Source organism: Oncorhynchus masou, chromosome 6 (genome assembly GCF_036934945.1).
Source record: "Oncorhynchus masou masou isolate Uvic2021 chromosome 6, UVic_Omas_1.1, whole genome shotgun sequence".
Lineage (NCBI taxonomy): Eukaryota > Metazoa > Chordata > Actinopteri > Salmoniformes > Salmonidae > Oncorhynchus > Oncorhynchus masou.
This window is the reverse complement of record NC_088217.1, coordinates 54,766,980-54,785,702: the sequence shown is the minus strand read 5'-3', so window position 1 is coordinate 54,785,702 and position 18,723 is coordinate 54,766,980. Positions and strand designations below refer to the sequence as shown.

Here is an 18,723-nt window from a genome sequence, read left to right as displayed (position 1 = left end):
ATAAAATTGTATTTTTCGCCGTCTTCCCAATTCAGAAAATATAATTTTCCATAGGCACTGCACTCTTTAAGAGCTATTGAAGATTGAAATCCAAAATCATTTTTAAAATTTGTTTTTAAGTTGTGTTTTGTTCTCCATGCAACCCCGATTCAGAATGTAACATTTTCATAGTCATTGGCATGCTTATTTCAATTGCTGTTGACGAGAGAAAACCGAATATTCAATATTAAACTACTTTTACCATGTGTGTGTGTGTGTGAGAGAGAGCAAGGGGTCTTTTACAGTGAGATACAGTATAGCAGGGTTCCCCAACTGGTGGCCAGTGATTTTATTTGGACCCCCAAGTTTTGAGCAAAACATAATAAATAAAAACATGCTTGTTTTATAGATTTTTCACTGTTTCATCTGCTTCAAGAGATTTTAATTTTGGAAATCTGTTCAAGTATTCCCACACATAATAGAGACGTGATCGTATACAAATGTAAGCAAGGTTTGCAGTCAAATGATCTGTAATTATGTTCCGGACCCCCGTATCAGAATCGAGTTGTGTAGAGTGTAACACACTACATTACTCAGCACCAAGTAGGCCTATAGGAAATGTAGTCATTGGTGTGATTTCTAATCCTCTCTCTACAGTGATTTTCTCTTTTGAATAGTAGAGTCTATTCACCATGGGATGGTAATCTACATAATCTTTTTTTAATTTTTTGAATGTAGATTAATAATGGTTAATAAACTTCCCATATTGCTACTGAACTTGAGCAGTGCTGACGGACTGTCAGTCCTAATGCAAGCCATAAAGTTTATAATAGGCAAACTAACGTGATTTATGTAGGGGTAGGGTGAAAAAATATTTCTATCCCAACCAATTATTACACCACATTTGACAGTTACTAAAACATGCAATAGGTTACATTGTATTTTAACTACCAGTTTGTATCTTGACCTTGGACTTACGGTGCACTTGGCACAGTGCTACTGGTGAAATCGGTTGCCACTTCAAATGGGCAGATATCAAATATACATCTATGTTGCCATCTAAAAGGGTGTAAATGATATTTCAGATTGTGTTCTTGCAATGACATGTTTAGTTACACACTTTGAGCAGGAAAATGGGTTGTGTCTCACCGAGCCATCCTTCTAAATCTCGTCTCCTTGACTTGGTTGTCCGAGGCGTCAATAATGAACAAATTACAATTTCATTTTTTGCTTATTTCCTACATTAGAGTACTATAAAACAGTACAAAGTGTATATATAAAACAGAGAAAAAAAGGATCTAAAAACTATACAAAACTGGAATAAAACTAATTATTTCCAAAAACAATGTGTTGTCAAAATGACTGGCACTGGAAAACATTAAAACATTGTTAGAACATACACTGAAGTAGACCCACAAAGATGGGGTTACTTTTTTGCTCTGTAAGAGTTGAATAACAGTATATTTCCCAAGTTCCAAATAAAGGCATTTAGTTTATAAAATGAGAATGCTCCTAAAATCAAACCTGTACATTACTGTGAGATAACATTTTCATAACTGCTGGTTTGAAAAATATGATACAAATGTGAGTACTCCCAACCTATCTGCTCTCTTACACAAGTTGTCAAAACCTTTTCTATCAGTAAACCAAATTGGAGCGAGAATTACATTTTTTTAAACAAGTAAAAGTGCTTTGACACTCAGTTCCAGCACCTTGTATCCTTGTGTTGGTGTACAATACTTTAAAAAGTTATTTCATCATTGACAATAAATTAAAATAAAGTAACAAACAAATGATCTTTCATTCAAAACATAATTGTCCCTGTATTTAACAAACTACATCGTTGAAGTCACACATTTGTGTTCAAGCCCAGCACTAACACACCAGATTCGAGTAATCATGGATTTGATTATCAGTAGAGGAGTTGAAGCAGGTTTTTCTGCACTGGAACAAAAATGTGTCACATCTTTGATGCACCAGAGGACCAAGGTTGAGAAACATTGATGTTGGCCATTTGATGAACTGGTAACCTGGTATGGGGTGGGGTGTTTTAAAAAGCAGATCTGGTGTAGTCTGAATTCAACATCTTTACACCACTAACAATTACAGGACAGCACTGCAAAACATACAACCATTGTTTAATAATGCATTGCCTTCACAGTCACACAACCACTACTTAGAAGGTTCACAAAACAGTGACATCACCCTCGGCGTTCTAAAACGTGACATCATTCCTCCGTGTTTTATCAGCCCACAGAGATTCTGAAGCAGATGACATCACTTGATTCCATGGGCTTGGTCACTGGGCTTGATCCAATGATTCCTTATGAACAGGCCATGCATGTCCAGGTAATGTAATGTTCACTACAAGGGAGGAACAGGAAAGAGTCCCAGTCCTTCAGACTGCTCTAGATGGTGGTGGTGAAGCTCAGCTTTACAGATGGTGGGCACGGCGTAGTGCAGAGAGCTGACAGCAGGGGGCTCCTCATCACCTGGAGATAAACAGACACACAATGAAGAGATATTCAGCAAATTTCAGAGGCACAAACACACACTGGACTTCACTAGTGAATAACGTTGGTGTTTAATATGAGGGTTTCAGCATAAAATATCCTTTACATTGTTTTTACACACTTCGATTATTTTACTATGTCAATATGTCTTTGTTTTAAATGTTTTGGTGCCAAACTGGTGGCAGTCAATAGTTGGAAGAGATGCCATTGTTGATTAGATGCTTTTTTAATTAGACAATTTTCTCTTGAACCATTTGGTCTATCCGCTAGAAACTCATGGACGACAAACTTTTTTATTTTTTAGAAGTTATTCAAGTATAAATGACCAAAGTTACCATAGATTACCTGTTAATTACAGGAGATTCTGGTAATTTTGGTAAATTAACAGTAGTTTTGCAACCTTAAATGGCACTAATGGTGGAATAGAAACAACCAGTGGTGGATATGAGTGAGGAGTGGATTAAGAAATATCTTTGGTATGATGTCCGTATATGTCTGAAATGATGTCACTGACTGAATCATCTCCGAATCCGATGACTCATTCTTAAATCTGACTAGTTCATTATCAGTCCTATTGTACTTAAATGTAGCATAATTTTAGGCATAGGGCTTTAAATCTGAATCATTCTCAATTTGGACTTACTTTGACCACTTACTATTTTGCAATGAAAATGTCAGAATTTTAGGAATTTTTAGACATAAAACATCATTGGTCTCTTACCCAGTCCAGAAGAAGATGATTCGCTGTCAGCCAGGGAGGAGGAGTCAGCCTGGTCAGGTGACAGTCCCTCCATGAGGGGGATGGACAGCTCAGAAGAGGGCACTGACAAATCATAGATCCCAGAGTCCCGGGGCATTTCTGGGGGACTGGCTGACCCATCTCCAGCCTGGGGAGTTACGACAGGCCTCAGAGAACTCAGAGGCAGAGGACCCAAACCAGACGAGGCCCCCGACGTGAACCCAGATTCCCCCTGAGAAAAGCTGGAGCTGGAGAGGCTGTTCCCAGGCCCCCCGGGTCTGTCCAGGGAACAGTGGGCCAGGCTGAGGCTGGGAGGGAGAGACGTGAGCAGCACATTCCTCTTCAGAGTACCCTCGCTTTCTGATGGCAACTTAAATAAAACCTCGTTGAGCACCAGCCCAGAGTCAAACTTCTCCATGCGAAGCGACGATGATGACAATGATGCTCCGGCACCGTCACGCGGTGCCAGAGGAGCGGGTTTCACCTGCCTCTCGAACCAATCAGGCTCCAATGAGATGTGCTGGTGCATGTTGCAGATGGCCACGTATAGAGACCGCCCTGACTTGCTCCGGAAGTAGTTCCTCTTGCTGATGTTGAGCGGCTGCGGCTCGCGTTCCGGTAAACTGAGCTGGCGGGAGTGGAGGCGGCCAAACATCTGAGGGAGCTGATCCATGAGCTTGAACTTGGGAGCCAGGCTCAGCATGGTCGGGACATCGCCCTCGTGGGAGTAGTCGAAGTAGACGGCCATGAAGCGAGACAGGTCCTGGTCTTTCTTGCGCGCCTCACAGAGCTTTTCCGCAATCATGGCCACTGCGACGATGAAGAGCTCTGCTCCGTTTGCTGCAGCTGCTCCACCTACACCAAAAGAGACAATGGACATATAGTAAATCAGTGACTTTGAGTTTATCCTTGATAGTTTGTTAAAATGCATGTACTTGGCTGTATATGCATTTATTCAACTGAACATAACCAAAAGGACACCTGTTGTAACTGCCGTTGTTAATTCAGTAGATGTCTGACAATGTTTTGGTCACTTTTGGTTTTCATTTGTCAAACAAATTAAATCAAACAATCATTCCCCCCAAAAATATATCAAATCACCTCTGGCTGGTGATTTCCCCCTGCGGCTCTTCTCTATATAGTGCTTGAGACCTTTGGAGCAGACAGTGATGATGTAGTGAGCCTCATCTATCTGCCGACTCAGCCAGGACATCTGGCCCTCCTTACAGATCTGCAGGTGCTCCCACAGGTCCAGAGTCACCTGAAAAAAATTCTAAAATAGGAACTGGCGAATGGAATAGGCGAGGTTAAACTATAATATCACCTGCAGGACTAACCACCACAGAGAGACGTTGTCAGATTCCAATGGTATATCATCATCACTATTATTGATTAATATTACAGAATAGTAAACCATTTTTGAGTATTTACTGAGCTAAACTCATCACATCGGGCTGGTGGACGAGACTATTACTATTATAAAATATATGCTGCTACTACTAATTCTACTATGAAGTCACACACAGGATTTCATGGGATCTTTTTGACCTTGTGTTTTTTCCCTTGATCCCCATTTGCAGGATTATTATTTAAACCCTTTGACACAAAGCACACTCTTGTGGAATTCTGTTTTTTTGTTTTTGTTCATTTTTTTTATCTCATTTTCCAACCCCATCACATATTGGATTTGAATTTGAAGGACTTTTTACTTTATTAAATACACCGTCTTAAGTACTGCTGTGTCTGCCTCATCTTCTGGGTTCTGCTGACTATTCTGGCTCAGTTGGTTAAGTGACTGGGAGACCCCACCGGGTCCTGACACACACTTCATGGGATCAACCAGCAGGAGGCACAAAGCACAGCCCTTGGCCGGGGGAGCCAGCCCTTGGAGCCAGCCCTTGGAGCCATAACCTAGCTACAAAGTTGTGTGCTTGAAGGAACATTATTTGGGAAGTTTAGTTCCTACCTCACAGCCACAGAAGTCCTGGAGGAAGAAGGCGAAGCTCTGTACGACTGTGAGGTGTTTGGGGCAGTCCTTAGTAGAGTAGCAGACAAACACCTTAGTCCGGGGCCAGGGTCTGTCTGCATTCAGAGCTGTGGTGTGAGACGATGACTCGGCACTCTCCTCATCCAGATGGGAGTAGATATTCTCTGCACAGATCAAGTTACAACAGTATTAATACAATATGAAGACAAAGAAAGGCGAAGGGAAATGCATTGGCCTATTCTACTAAACGTCTACTAATGTTTGTAAATGTTGGATACGGAGGTAGATTCAGTAAACAGACAGTCTACATTCTGAGGGACTCTTCTTTTTTTTTTACAAACCTAAGTCATTGGTAAATCTAAGTGCTGGCGGTAAGTAGCATTATAGGTCCGGGAGTGTGTCAGATTGTTTTTTGTTGCTATTCTAACAGCCGTTATTATGAGCTGGGTTTGATGAATAAACAAGTTGTAGGTGTGACGAGGGCTTGGCCAATCAAGGCATTTCATGGCTTAATACTGCATGCATTTGTCTCTAGTTCTGTAGGATTTGACAGTATTTGCATTGTCATCAACTTCAATCGGCTGGGGGCACGGAGTATTATCATCCTAGTCCATTGTGGATTGATAGACTACTACGGTTTATTAAATAGCACAGACTACAGTAACGAGTGATAAAAATAAACATGTTTTATTGTTGCTATCTAGTGCTGCCAGTCAACATTGTCGTAATTGTCTTCAACGAGTATAGGCCTTTAGGAATCTCCTCAAATAGAAATACTAGTTGTATGTGTGGGGCACGTAACGTTCTTAATAGGCAAGATATACTGTAACCTGGGCCTACAACTGAGATGGCATTATAGGACTGACATTTGTTTATAGCCTGTGTTTGAAGGAGCACATCTTTGGTGACGGAACAAGGAGGCGCTCTTTGGGAATGGGATGGATCCAAGCCGAAGTGGAGTATGCACTGCAGGTAGTCCTGTGAATAATGCAAAAGCATGTTGGCAAAAGCCACACAAGTTGACCATTTAGAAAACTTTTATGGATCGGCTACTTAGATAATCCATGTCCAGGATAAGACAGACACCTGACGGATTGTTGTTGATCCATCTTTTGTTATAGTAGCCTACTAACGGTTTGTTTTTTAATCAAACTAAAATGGAAAACAAGCAATTGTTCAAGGAAAATCTAAATACCAGATTATCTCACCTCTCCTTCCATGATGGGCATATAGCCTAATTATTATTATTTTTATTTTTTTTAACATACATCCAAAATAATAACAGGAGCTGGCTAATATAATGGAATAGCCTACAAAAGGGGGCACCTGCTCACTGTTTTGCAGCTGCCAAACTTGATCTTTTAATAAAAGTTTGGTGATTAAGAATGATTCCAAAGCAGTCTCATAAGCCAAACCCTTTATCGATAGTCTTGACTACTTGGCGAATGTAGTGGGCATGACAAAATACAAATTAATTGATAGGGGAGGCTATGCTTTATAATCAAAACAAAAACAGGGGGAAAAAAAACATTTGTTTCTTATGTTTCTAGATATGAGGTTTAGGGGCACAAAATGCACGTCTCTTGTTCCGTGTGTATATGGGCACTGTACGTCATGGCTGGATAGGCTGTGCTTCCGTTGTCAGAATCCACACCATAACCAACCGCGTTACCGCTAAGACCAGACTTAAGTTGGTCTTAAATATCCCCACCAGCGTATACTGAAATTGGCACTTTGGCGCATGTTTTTAAGGACGCACCTCAGATATTGCCACCCATCCCACCTCAGCGGAAGTGACTGTTAAGACAAGACGGATAAATTACCAATCCTGGTGCTAGGGTTTGAAAATAGAAGACAGCTTTAACAGGTCAAAAAATTGCATCTGACAATTGCACTGGCTTAAAATACCACCTGCAAATAGAGCCCTGAGTGTGAAATGTTTCATTATTATGAATGACGAAAAGTACCTTGTTGTTTCTTCCGGCACATTACAGTGAAGAGTGTAGCGAAGGCAGACATGATGACTAGAGGGACAGTGATGGCCATGGCTCTGATAGGCCCTGCCCACGGGGAGTGGACTGAGACGGACAACAGACAGAAAGGCATTTAAATAACAAGCAAATACATTACCAATAAACTATGAATGGGCTTTTTACTCAGCAATGTGAACATAAAACACCCGGGAGACTTTGGTAACGCCCCAGTCATCCAGGCTTATGTAATGTAATGTAATGTAATGTAATGTAATGTAATGTGAGTTCAGTAAGAGGGTGTCAGTCCAGAGGCAATACTGTGATGTTAGCTAGTAGCAGGCAGCTCACCTTGGCTTACGTGGTACTGGGCCTGTCTTCTGGTAGTGTTGGTGTCATCTCTCAGCTGAAGGACAAATTACATATATGGAAGGAAATGTGTGTCAGCTGAGATGGCTTCAGTGGGTTTCCATCAGTGCTGCGTCCACAATAGCACCTCATTATTTCCTGTAGTGCACTACTTTTAACCAGCGCAGTGAGAATCATGCTTTACCTCAATCGCATAGGTTCCTGGTATCACATCTTGAAGAACGCATGTCGTTATGGGCAGATTAAACTCCTTTGCAAAAATAGAGTAGAACGGTGCATTATTGTCATGCCGTTTCTGTAGTGATACAATGTCCAGAGCTGAGGAGTCTCATGCATTTCTGACTGAGGGTTTGGAATACTGACATCATAATAGTTGATTTTTCTCACCTCTTAAACCAATCATATGGTTGAGGACCTAATCAGGTCCTGTTTCTAAAACACAGTATGTGAGAGAGGGGACCTGAATGAGAGCTACAGCTAGCTAGGGGGGGGGCTTTGGCTTTTATCATTGTTCAAAAGACAGAAGAAGTAGGGCAGGGCCACTAGAAGACTTGCCCGACAGTAGGAGGAACAGGGGAGATATGATTTTTCTCTTTCTCTCCACAGCTAAAACAACGCATCCTGGATACAAAGTGCTGTCTGTTCTGGCAACATGTGTGAGAGAGAGGAGACTCTTCTCTCCTCCAGCCCTGATTAATGAAGTTATGTTCTGCTGGGAATATCTTCAGTAACTCAGCGGGAGTCTGATCAAACGCGTCCTTTCATATGTGATTTGCTTTTGCCAGCCAGATGGACAGGGTTTGCACCTTCACTTTTCAAAATGTTCAATTTCAACAGGTAAACCTAAACAAGCACCTGTCAAGTATTGAAATGATTTAAATGGTATTTAAACCGTGGTCTACCTCAGTGATTCGAATTGTCACTGACTGACTGTCAAAGTAGGATAGTCTATGGTGTGTCCCAGGAGGTTATAAGACATCAGAGAGAGGCCCAGGCGGTAGGGGCCCGGAAGATAGAGGTCGAGGACAAGACACGTCAACATACCATAACCGTACAACATCCCTCCTCAATGTCTGTGAAACACATTCAAAGCCGCTCAGGGTCCATGTTACAAAAAAAATGTCTCAGAGTGGGAGTGCTTATCTCGGATTTTACCTTGACCCTATTAGATAATAATGAATGAGATATGGACTTTGGGGCAGATCAGCACTGGACAGATCGGCACTCGTAGCGAAGCCTCACCAGTAAAAACGACGTGGCTAACTCATAATGTAATCATGCTCTTACCGGTTTGCAGCGTTTAAGCCTGAATGGTCCTTCCTGTCGTAGTTTGTAGTACAGGTAGTAGATGGTGAAGCCGAAGGTGGAGGGGGCGTGGTCGAAGACAACATGGAGGTTGGAGCCCAGCTGGGAGATGTTGAGAGTCTTGGGCTTCCAGACTGGTCACAACCACCAGACAGAGGCAGAGAGAGATTAATCCATGTATATGAGCATTATAGGAATTTCTGGTGGTTTCATCCATAATCATTTTTTTCACAAAATTCTTTCATAACATTATTTCAATAAACCGTAACGGACACGCAACTCAATTACAAAACAATTAGTAATATTATATCCTATGTTACACAATATATTACATTTTAACAATGCTGTTACGAGAGTAATTACAGTATTAGCAAACAGATATGGGAAACTTGATTACTTACATGGTTTGCAGACCAGGTTGTCTGGACCCAGTAGAACTTCACAGGCTGAAAACAAAGACAACAGGAGTCTTCAACAACAGTTAGAATACTATTACTGTTAGCTACAACGTTATCAATAGGGCCAAGAGTTTTCCTCCCGATCAGGTCAAGAAAAACTCCTGTCCTGGCTGTATTGACATTCCAAGTTGGTGGTCGTGACTTTAGCTCTGAGCTCGAGATCTAGCCTACAAATAGGGCCTGCAGTTTGAGCTGTATTCCACTTACAGTTTGTGCGCAGGAAGGATGGGGGGAAGAAGCTGTCGTTCATGACGGTGGGGAAGGGAACAACACGGACCATGTAATCGGTCTCATAGGCCAGGCCAGGGAAGGGCTGTGAGCTCATCTTCTGTCAGGGAATAACAGCGCATACTTCGGAGTAAAAATCAGCCAGCACTCACAAATTAAGTATTGCTTCAATGTATTATCAGCAGTCAAAATGGATGCGTTTCAGTCATCAAGTCTTTGAACGGCTACGGCACCCAAACACACAGACTTGGTAAGACTTGAGCTAAGCTCATTCGCACACCTTACGTCCAGATGCATGGAAGAAAAAAAAACCTGTTTAGCAGAGTGCGGTGTGACTTACCACAGTCTTGTAGGAGAAGTTGAGCGGTCGTGGGTCTTTGAGGATCATGTGTTGACACCGTTTGCCCTCTGGGTTCTTATCCTCTAGGTATACTCTGAAGCCCTTCACATGCTCAATACCTGGACAGAATCACACACACACACACACACACACACACACACACACACACACGTTCAATACCTGAATAGAAACATGCACATTCAAAATCGGTGACAAAAATGCACCCATGTCAGATGACAGCACCACACCCGTGACACTATCCCCCCCACGTATCACATACAGGAGTTCCTCGATTAAAAGTTGAGTCATACAGCAGTATAGCGTGCGGTATGCTGTGGCACTTTATGTGTTTACCGTTAATGCTTGTTCACACCACCAGAGGGGATGGTTGAGCGCATCTACCACACCATTTGACCGCTGCAATTAGATGTATTCCCTTTTCTCCTCGACGAAAAGAAAGCCGATCCTGGCCTTTAAGATTTACTTCTGATATTTCAGCTGAATATTATGGTGTTTCCCTAACATGAATGAATTTGTGTTTCTATAACAAAATGCATTTTACACTTGCCTATGTAGGCCTGTAGCTCACTGTACCTAAAAACAACTGTACATACAAGTCCTTCAAAAATAGAAAATGGGCAGAATACTATATAAAATATTTGTATGGTCAAAGGCTGACAAAAGTTGGGTCATTTCAATTTAAATGCGACTCATTCAATTCCCCGTTCCATTCTTGTGTCGATATGGCTATAATCCCACTAACATTCCGTTATATAATTAAGCTTTCACGCTTGCTTTTCTGCCTTTATTACTTAAAAAAGTATTTCTGATATTTTAGCTTAATTCATATTATGGTGGTTCTATTCCAATAAAAGCACCAATGCATTTTAGACAGCCTATAGCTTACTAGGCGAGAACAGGGACAATAGTAACAGTGCCTTCGGAAAGTACTCATAACCCTTCACTTCTCCCACATTTGGTTACATTAAAATTCTCCATTTTAGAATGAGGCTGTAAACGATTTAATCAATCTACACACAATAACCCCATAATGAAAGTAAAAACAGGTTTTTAGAAATGTAGAAAAATGGAAATATCACATTTATAAGTACTCAGACCCCTTCACTCAGTACTTTGTTGAAGCACATTTGGCAGCGATTTCAGCCTCGAGTCTTCTTGGGTATGACGCTACAATCTTGGCACACCTGTATTTGGGGAGTTTCTCCCATTCTTCTCTGCAGATCCTCTCAAGCTCTGTCAGGTTGGATGGGGAGAGTCGTTACACAGCTATTTTCAAGTGTCTCCAGAGCTGCTCGATGGGTTCAAGTCCGGGCTCTGGCTGGGTGACTCAAGAGACTAGTCCCGAAGCCACCTCTGCGTTTTCTTGGCTGTGTGCTAAGGGTCGTTGTACTATTGGAAGATGAACCTTCGCCCCAGTTGGAGGTCCTGAGCAGAGTTTCATCAAGGATCTCTCTGTACGTTGGTCCATTCATCTTTCCCTCGGTCCTGACTAGTCTCTCAGTCCCTGCCACTGAAAAACATCCCCACAGCATGATAATGCCACCACCATGCTTCACCGTAGGGTTAGTTCCAGGTTTCCTCCAGACGTGTCGCTTGGCATTTAAGCCAAAGAGTTCAATTTTGTTTTCTTCAGACCAGAGAATCTTGTTTCTCATGGTCTGAAAGTCCTTTAGGTAATTTTTGGCGAACTCCAAGCGGGCTGTCATGTGCCTTTTACTGAGGAGTGACTTTCGTCTGCTCACTACCATAAAGGCCTGATTGGTGGAGTGCTGCAGAGATGGGAGAACCTTCCAGAAGGACAACTATCTCCACAGAGCAACTCTGGAGCCCTGTCAGATTGACCATGGGGTTCTTGGTCTCCTCTCTGACCAAGGCCCTTCTCCCCTGAATGCGCAGTTTGGCCGGGCGGCCAGCTCTAGAAAGTCTTGGTGGTTCCAAACGTCTTCCATTTAAGAATGATGGAAGCCAGTGTTCTTTGGGACCTTCAACGCTGCAGAAATGTTTTGGTACCCTTTCCTAGATCTGTGCCTTGACACAATCTTGTCTCGGAGCTCTACGGACAATTCCTTCGACCTCATGGCTTGGTGTCTGCTCTGACATGCACTGTCAACTGTGGGACCTTATATAGTGCCTTTCCAAATCACGTCCAATCAATTGAATTTACCACAGGTGGACTCCAATCAAGTTGTAGAAACATCAAGGATGATCAATGGAAACAGTATGCACCTGAGCTCAATTGAGTCTCATAGCAAAAGGGTCTGAATACAAATGTAAATAAGCTATTTCAGGTTTTTTTCTCTGTTTTAGCTTTGTCATTATGGGGTATTGTGTATAGATTGACGATGGAAAACATGCATTTAAGCAATTTTAGAATAAGGCTGTAACGTAACATAATGTGGGAAAGGGGAAGGGGTCTGAAACCTGAATGCACTGTAGTTTCGTCTTCATCTTTCATGACTCAATAAGTAGCTCTTACATGCAATTCTTTTTGACTGCCTACCAAGCATTGTGTAATTGGATTTAACCTTATAGCACCAAGTTAAAAAGGTATTTGCACAGAGAACTTCCATATTTTCCCTTTTTTTTGTTATATCATAAATGGATTATTTTCAAAAAATCTGACATATATGTTTTGGCTCAGTGTGCCAGCACTGACTTTGAAATGATTATGAGGTTAAACTGCAAACTGTCAGCTTTAATTTGAGGGTATTTTCATCCACATCGAGAGAACCGTATAGACATTTTTGTAAATAGTACCCCCAACAGTAGGGGACCAAAAGTATTGGGGAAAATTCACTTGTGTGTATTAAAGTAGGAACAAGTTTTGATGACGAGGGGTTATGATGTGTGATTCATTCCGTACCATCCATAATCATGGTAGCATCCACATTAATGTCGAAGTGTTGAGCAACATATATTCATATATACAAAAAAGTGGCTCCAAAAATGAGACAAAACATTATTTACCATTCAATTATTTTGGGCACAAAATAATATGTGTGCAAGCTTGATGTAATTATGAATATGGGACCAAATACTAAACTTATGACTACTTTAACATACAGTTGAAGTCGGAAGTTTACATACACCTTAGCCAAATACATTTAAACTCAGTTTCACAATTCCTGACATTTAATCCTAGTAAAAATTCCCTTTATTAGGTCAGTTAGGATCACCACTTTATTTTAATGAGAAATGTCAGAATAGTAGAGAGAATGATTTATTTAATATTTTATTTCTTTCATCACATTCCCAGTGGGTCAGAAGTCTACATACACTTAATTCGTATTTGGTGGCATTGCCTTTAAATTGTTTAACTTGAGTCAAACGTTTCAGGGAGCCTTCCACAAGCTTCCCACAATTGTTGGGTGAATTTTGGCCCATTCCTCCTGACAGAGGAGGGGTGGCAGGGTAGCCTAGTGGTTAGAGCGTTGGACTAGTAACCGGAAGGATATAGATACTTTTGTACCGGTTTCCTCCAGCATCTTCACAAGGTCCTTTGCTGTTGTTCTGGGATTGATTTGCACTTTTCACACCAAAGTACGTTCATCTCTATGAGGCAGAATACGTCTCCTTCCTGAGCAGTATGATGGCTGCGTGGTCCCATGGTGTTTATACTTGCGTACTATTGTTTGTACAGATGAACATGGTGCCTTCAGGCGTTTGGAAATTGGTCCCAAGGAGGAACCAGACTTGTGGAGGTCAACAAATGTTTTTTTCTGAGGTCTTGACTGATTTCTTTTGATTTTCCCATGATGTCAAGCAAAGGGGCACTGAGTTTGAAGGTAGGCCTTGAAATACATCCACAGGTATACCTCCAATTCACTCAAATGATGTCAATTAGCCTATCAGAAGCTTCTAAAGCCATGACAATTTTCCAAGCTGTTTAAAGACACCATCAAATTGGTGTATGTAAACTTCTGACCCACTGGAATTGTAATACAGTGAGTTATAAGTGAGATAATCTGTAAACAATTGTTGGAAAAATTACTTGTATCATGCACAAAGTACATGTCCTAACAGAGTTTGTGGAGTGGTTGAAATAACGAGATTTAATGACTCCAACATAAGTGTATGTAAACTTATGACTTCAACTCTCTCTGTGTGTGTGTATACATATATATATATATATACACATACACATACATATATATACACACACACACACACACACACACACATATATATGCCAATACTTTTGGTCCCCTAAAATGGAGAGACTATGTACAAAAAGTGCTGTAATTTCTAAACAGTTCACCCGATATGAATGAAAATACCCTAAAATGAAAGCTGACAGGCTGCACTTCAGCCTCAGGCATTGTATCATTACAGAGCCAAAACAACAACAAAAAATGGTGTCACTGGCCCAATACTAGGAGCTCACTGTATCTCGCATGTAAAGGACCATCTAAAAAGAGCAACTATGTGAATAACACATTTTTTTACCCAAAAATGTCAGATAAAACCCAAGGTCACAATATATTACCGTTAGCAACTGTACTTTAACTTCTAGGGTAACTTCCATAAAGCACAAACAATATTAACTGGGGCCCAAAACAAAGAATAAAAACATTGCGAAAACATGACCAAAGTACAAATTTTGTGAGGAAAATGTAAATCCTAATCATGAAGCAGATGTTGTTTGTGAAGTTAGTAGGAGTTCACACACATTAGCTAGTCACACACACACACACACACACACACACACACACACACACACACACACACACACACACACACACACACACACTTGAGGTAAGGGCATAGTATAAGACATGTTTTTATGAGAGACCATAATTTGAGCTGGCAGGAGAGAGAGGCTGTGCCCTGGCAGAGAACCACACCTGGGTTCAAAGACCATTTGAAATCTTTAAAATACTGTGTGTTTGTTTTAGCCTTTCTGGAGTACCAGGTGGGCAGGATTTGCACTTTTAGGACTTCTCCATTTATTCATATCAACAGGCAAGCTCAAGCAAGCACAGCTAAGCATTTGAAATGTATTTTTAATCGTATTTGAACCCAGGTATGCAGAGGACAAGAGAGAGGGTGTCTGCGTGCCAAGGAAGTATTCCCGTGCCCTTCAAAGTGTGCCAGCGCACCTCCCACGTTAATTACATTTCTTCCTTATCAGTCCAAGGCATCAGCAGAGGCAGAAAACACACATTCCCTGTGGCTTCTATTACCACTGTGGGGAGCGGAGGCTGTGTGTGTGTACGCTTAGAAGCTGAAAGAGCCTCCTCTTTGTGGTGGTGGTAACTCTACACCTCCTCCACTCCGTCCTTTACCTCTTCTACCGCCACACAGATACCATCAGCCTCACCGTCACCACATCAGACACAGAGGAGAGAGAAAAAACTGGAAGGAAAAAGCTGTCAGACAGGTTGGGCTGTCTTCCGGAGTGTTTCCCCCGCCCCCCTGGCGTCGGTAGCTTCAGCTTTCTAACTACTTGATTCAAAGTAGGAAAGAGCCCCCCCCCCTCTTTCTCGCTCTTCTGCCCTTTTAGTTTATTTTTCCTGCTTCTTTCTTTAACCCTCTACCTGAGCAGTGGTGCCCCTGTCCTAGGGATTAACCCTTGGAGAATAACAGGCTACATTGTCATGAGGATCAGCCATGGCTTCAGCAGTGCCTCAGTTGACAGAAGAGGAAGCCTCCCTTTCAGTCTTGCTCTCTCTGTCACACACACGCACATATAGCATGCCAACAGAGACACTTAAGACAAACACACAGTGCTTGCGCGTGCGCACACAGTGCTTGCACACACACACACACACACACATCAACACTGATCTGTTTGAAGAAGTAAGATATGGATCCCTTCCTCCTCTCTTCCCTCTGAGGGGCAGACCTGTGACTGTCAGGGTAGCAGAGTAAGCCTACTGGGGGAAGGTAAACTGCCCTGGGTCTTTGATGAGGACAGGCGCAAAAACACAGCACAGCACGGGGCTTTGAAGATGAGCCTTTTCTTTACCCTCCTATTCTCGAACCTCTTACCTCTACAAATGACTCTCCATGGTCTGAGATAATGAAGATAAACAAACAACTCCTGTGTGCAACCAGGTGTAGGAAGCACACGTGTCTTCCCGCACACATACAGAGGGTTTTAAAATGTTAGTGTCTCCCAGATGTAATATGATCTACCCAAAACAATCTTGGTAGAAACATTTCAAAGTAGGTCGACCACTAACTTCTGGATACAGATTTCCGCACACTAGGAGTGACTGCTCAACTCTAACCTCAGACACTGGATTCGATTTTGCCCGTTGATCTCTAGTCTGTATAATTACTATTTTATCATATGGAAGAATGTAAAATGCGTAGGGCATATGGTTCATACCTAGAGGGCTGGTCATCCAGTGGACCACCACAGCAGCCTGGCTGTCACAGGAGAGGTGGCTGAATGTCATATTGTTCACCCCATGGATGGCATGCTTCCCCAATGGACTCCAGTTCACAGAGCAGTCTGGCAGAGGAGAACAGAGGAGGAGACGACAAGAAAGAGGATATCAGAGTTAGAGTATGCTAATGACAGAGAGGAGAGGTTGTTGATTTTTTAAAGTCAAAACAACCTTATTGTCACAATTAAACTTGTTTACAGTGTTGAGTCCTAAAATTAGACTCCCTCTTCTACCGCACAGAGAATCACCCCCAAATCACACCTTAAAGAGAAGAAAGAGGATGGATCACAGAGCGTGGTTAAGATGGGAAGCTCAGAACAGGGCCCCCTGGATGAAGACTAATGGACAGGTGAGTGGGTGAGATTCTCTCTGAGCCAAGCCTGGGGACAAGAATGTGCAGCCATGTAAGGAGCTGTCCCCTCTTTTGACTATGATCCCTATGTCTGCTCAGGTATAGGAAGAGGAGCAGTGGGCTGTGTCACACACCCCCTGGCTTTGAGCTGCAGTCAATTGTGATGCTAAACCAGAGGGGATTTTCAGAAAAGCTGTTCCCTCTGACAGTCATGGATAATAGCAGCTGACTGCTGGGGTGGTGGGGGGTGAAAAGGATCAGGATTTGTTACAGGAGAGAAAACGTTGACTTCAAGATATTAGCTTCTTGTTGACGGAGGGTCTGAGACAGAATTGGCAACTTGAGGTGGTAAAAGGTCAACTTTAGTATGGAATGGAAAGGGAAGGCAGTTTACATGCTAGGCCATGTGAAATAGTGAACACATTGAGAGCGATAACGAGAGAGAGAGAGAAAAAGAAAGGACTCACTGTCTGTTCGGAATGTGACCCCTCGCTTCCGACCATTCCCGTCAGAACTTGACTGGACCTGGAGCCCCTGCAAGAAAGAAAGATGGTGAAACCACAAGGACAACTGGCAGACAGTAATACACATCAATACAACCACCTCATGTTGCCGATGCTCAGACGGACAGGCTGCGGCCTCACAGGAATGCGAAGAAAATCAGCCTGAACAATAATCCATAGAATTACGTACATAACATGAAATATTGGATCAGTACACAATAACCCAGCAGTTGGAATACTGTTGTATTGCCAGCCAAACTGAAAGTAAGAGGGGCAATTCCACGGTAACGGAATTACGGCAAGGTCTCTAGATTTTTCACTTTAAAATGTAATCCAACGAAAAACTTTAGGTCACTTGAGTGACCCCAGTTCTCTTAAATTATGAGTGAGTCATCTTACAGCGGGATTCACCAGAATCTCCTAAGTAGCTTGAAGAACCAAAATCATACACGTCTGTCGGAGACAGGTCGAGTGGCGAATGAGGAAGCCCCTACCTTCACACTAAAAGAGCTATTCGCCTGCCCTCTGTGTGAGGACGTTTGGTTTGCTCGAGATGATCACTTGCAAGTAGGGGAATGTGGTGAGATGTCTCCCTCATAATATCAGAGAATCGGGGTTATGCAAGTAACCTGAAGTTCTCTTTCAATTTTGTGTTTCAACATCTCAGACTCATATCAAACATCTCCAATCTAAAATCAAATCTAGTCGGCTTTCTATTCCGCAACAAAGCCTCCTTCACTCACGCCGCCAAACTTACCCTAGTAAAACTGACTATCCTACTGATCCTCGACTTCGGCGATGTCATCTACAAAATAGCTTCCAACACTCTACTCAGCAAACTGGATGCAGTTTTTCACAGTGCCATCCGTTTTGTTACTAAAGCACCTTATACCACCCACCACTGCGACCTGTATGCTCTAGTCGGCTGGCCCTCGCTACATATTTGTCGCCAGACCCAATGGCTCCAGGTGATCTACAAGTCCATGCTAGATAAAGCTCCGCCTTATCTCAGTTCACTGGTCACGATGGCAACACCCACCCGTAGCACGCGCTCCAGCAGGTGTATCTCACTGATCATTCCTAAAGCCAATCACCTCATTTGGCCGCCTTTCGTTCCTGTTCTCTGCTGCCTATGACTGGAACGAATTGCAAAAATCGCTGAAGTTGGAGACTTATCTCCCTCAGCAACTTCAAACATCTGCTATCTGAGCAGCTAACCGATCGCTGCAGCTGTACATAGTCTATTGGTAAATAGCCCACCCAATTTTACCTACCTCATCCCCATACTGTTTTTATTTATTTACTTTTCTGCTCTTTTGCAAACCATATCTTTACCTGCACATGACCATCTGATCATTTATCACTCCAGTGTTAATCTGCAAAATTGTAATTATTCGCCTACCTCCTTTTGCACACAATGTATATAGACTCTTTTTTTTCTACTGTGTTATTGACTTGTTAATTGTTTACTCCATGTGTAACTGTGTTGTCTGTTCACACTGCTATGCTTTATCTTGGCCAGGTCGCAGTTGCAAATGAGAACTTGTTCTCAACTAGCCTACCT

At 42.3% G+C, this 18,723-nt stretch overlaps 1 protein-coding gene across 2 annotated transcripts in view; it reads right to left on the bottom strand.

Moving 5' to 3' along the window:
- Positions 1–299: 299 nt before the first annotated feature.
- LOC135542300 (interleukin-17 receptor D-like) overlaps positions 300–18,723 on the bottom strand; it is a 59,928-nt gene continuing 41,504 nt past the window's right edge. For both annotated transcript variants that reach the window (XM_064969174.1, XM_064969175.1), the window contains 13 exons: positions 17,124–17,190; positions 16,244–16,369; positions 9,889–10,007; positions 9,528–9,648; positions 9,264–9,308; positions 8,845–8,996; positions 7,742–7,807; positions 7,540–7,594; positions 7,186–7,296; positions 5,198–5,382; positions 4,333–4,492; positions 3,214–4,086; positions 300–2,471 (listed from right to left, as the gene is read on the bottom strand). In XM_064969174.1, coding sequence (XP_064825246.1) covers positions 2,344–2,471; positions 3,214–4,086; positions 4,333–4,492; positions 5,198–5,382; positions 7,186–7,296; positions 7,540–7,594; positions 7,742–7,807; positions 8,845–8,996; positions 9,264–9,308; positions 9,528–9,648; positions 9,889–10,007; positions 16,244–16,369; positions 17,124–17,190 — 2,208 coding nt within the window. In that variant the 3' untranslated portion in view covers positions 300–2,343. The remainder of the gene's footprint in view (positions 2,472–3,213; positions 4,087–4,332; positions 4,493–5,197; positions 5,383–7,185; positions 7,297–7,539; positions 7,595–7,741; positions 7,808–8,844; positions 8,997–9,263; positions 9,309–9,527; positions 9,649–9,888; positions 10,008–16,243; positions 16,370–17,123; positions 17,191–18,723) is intronic.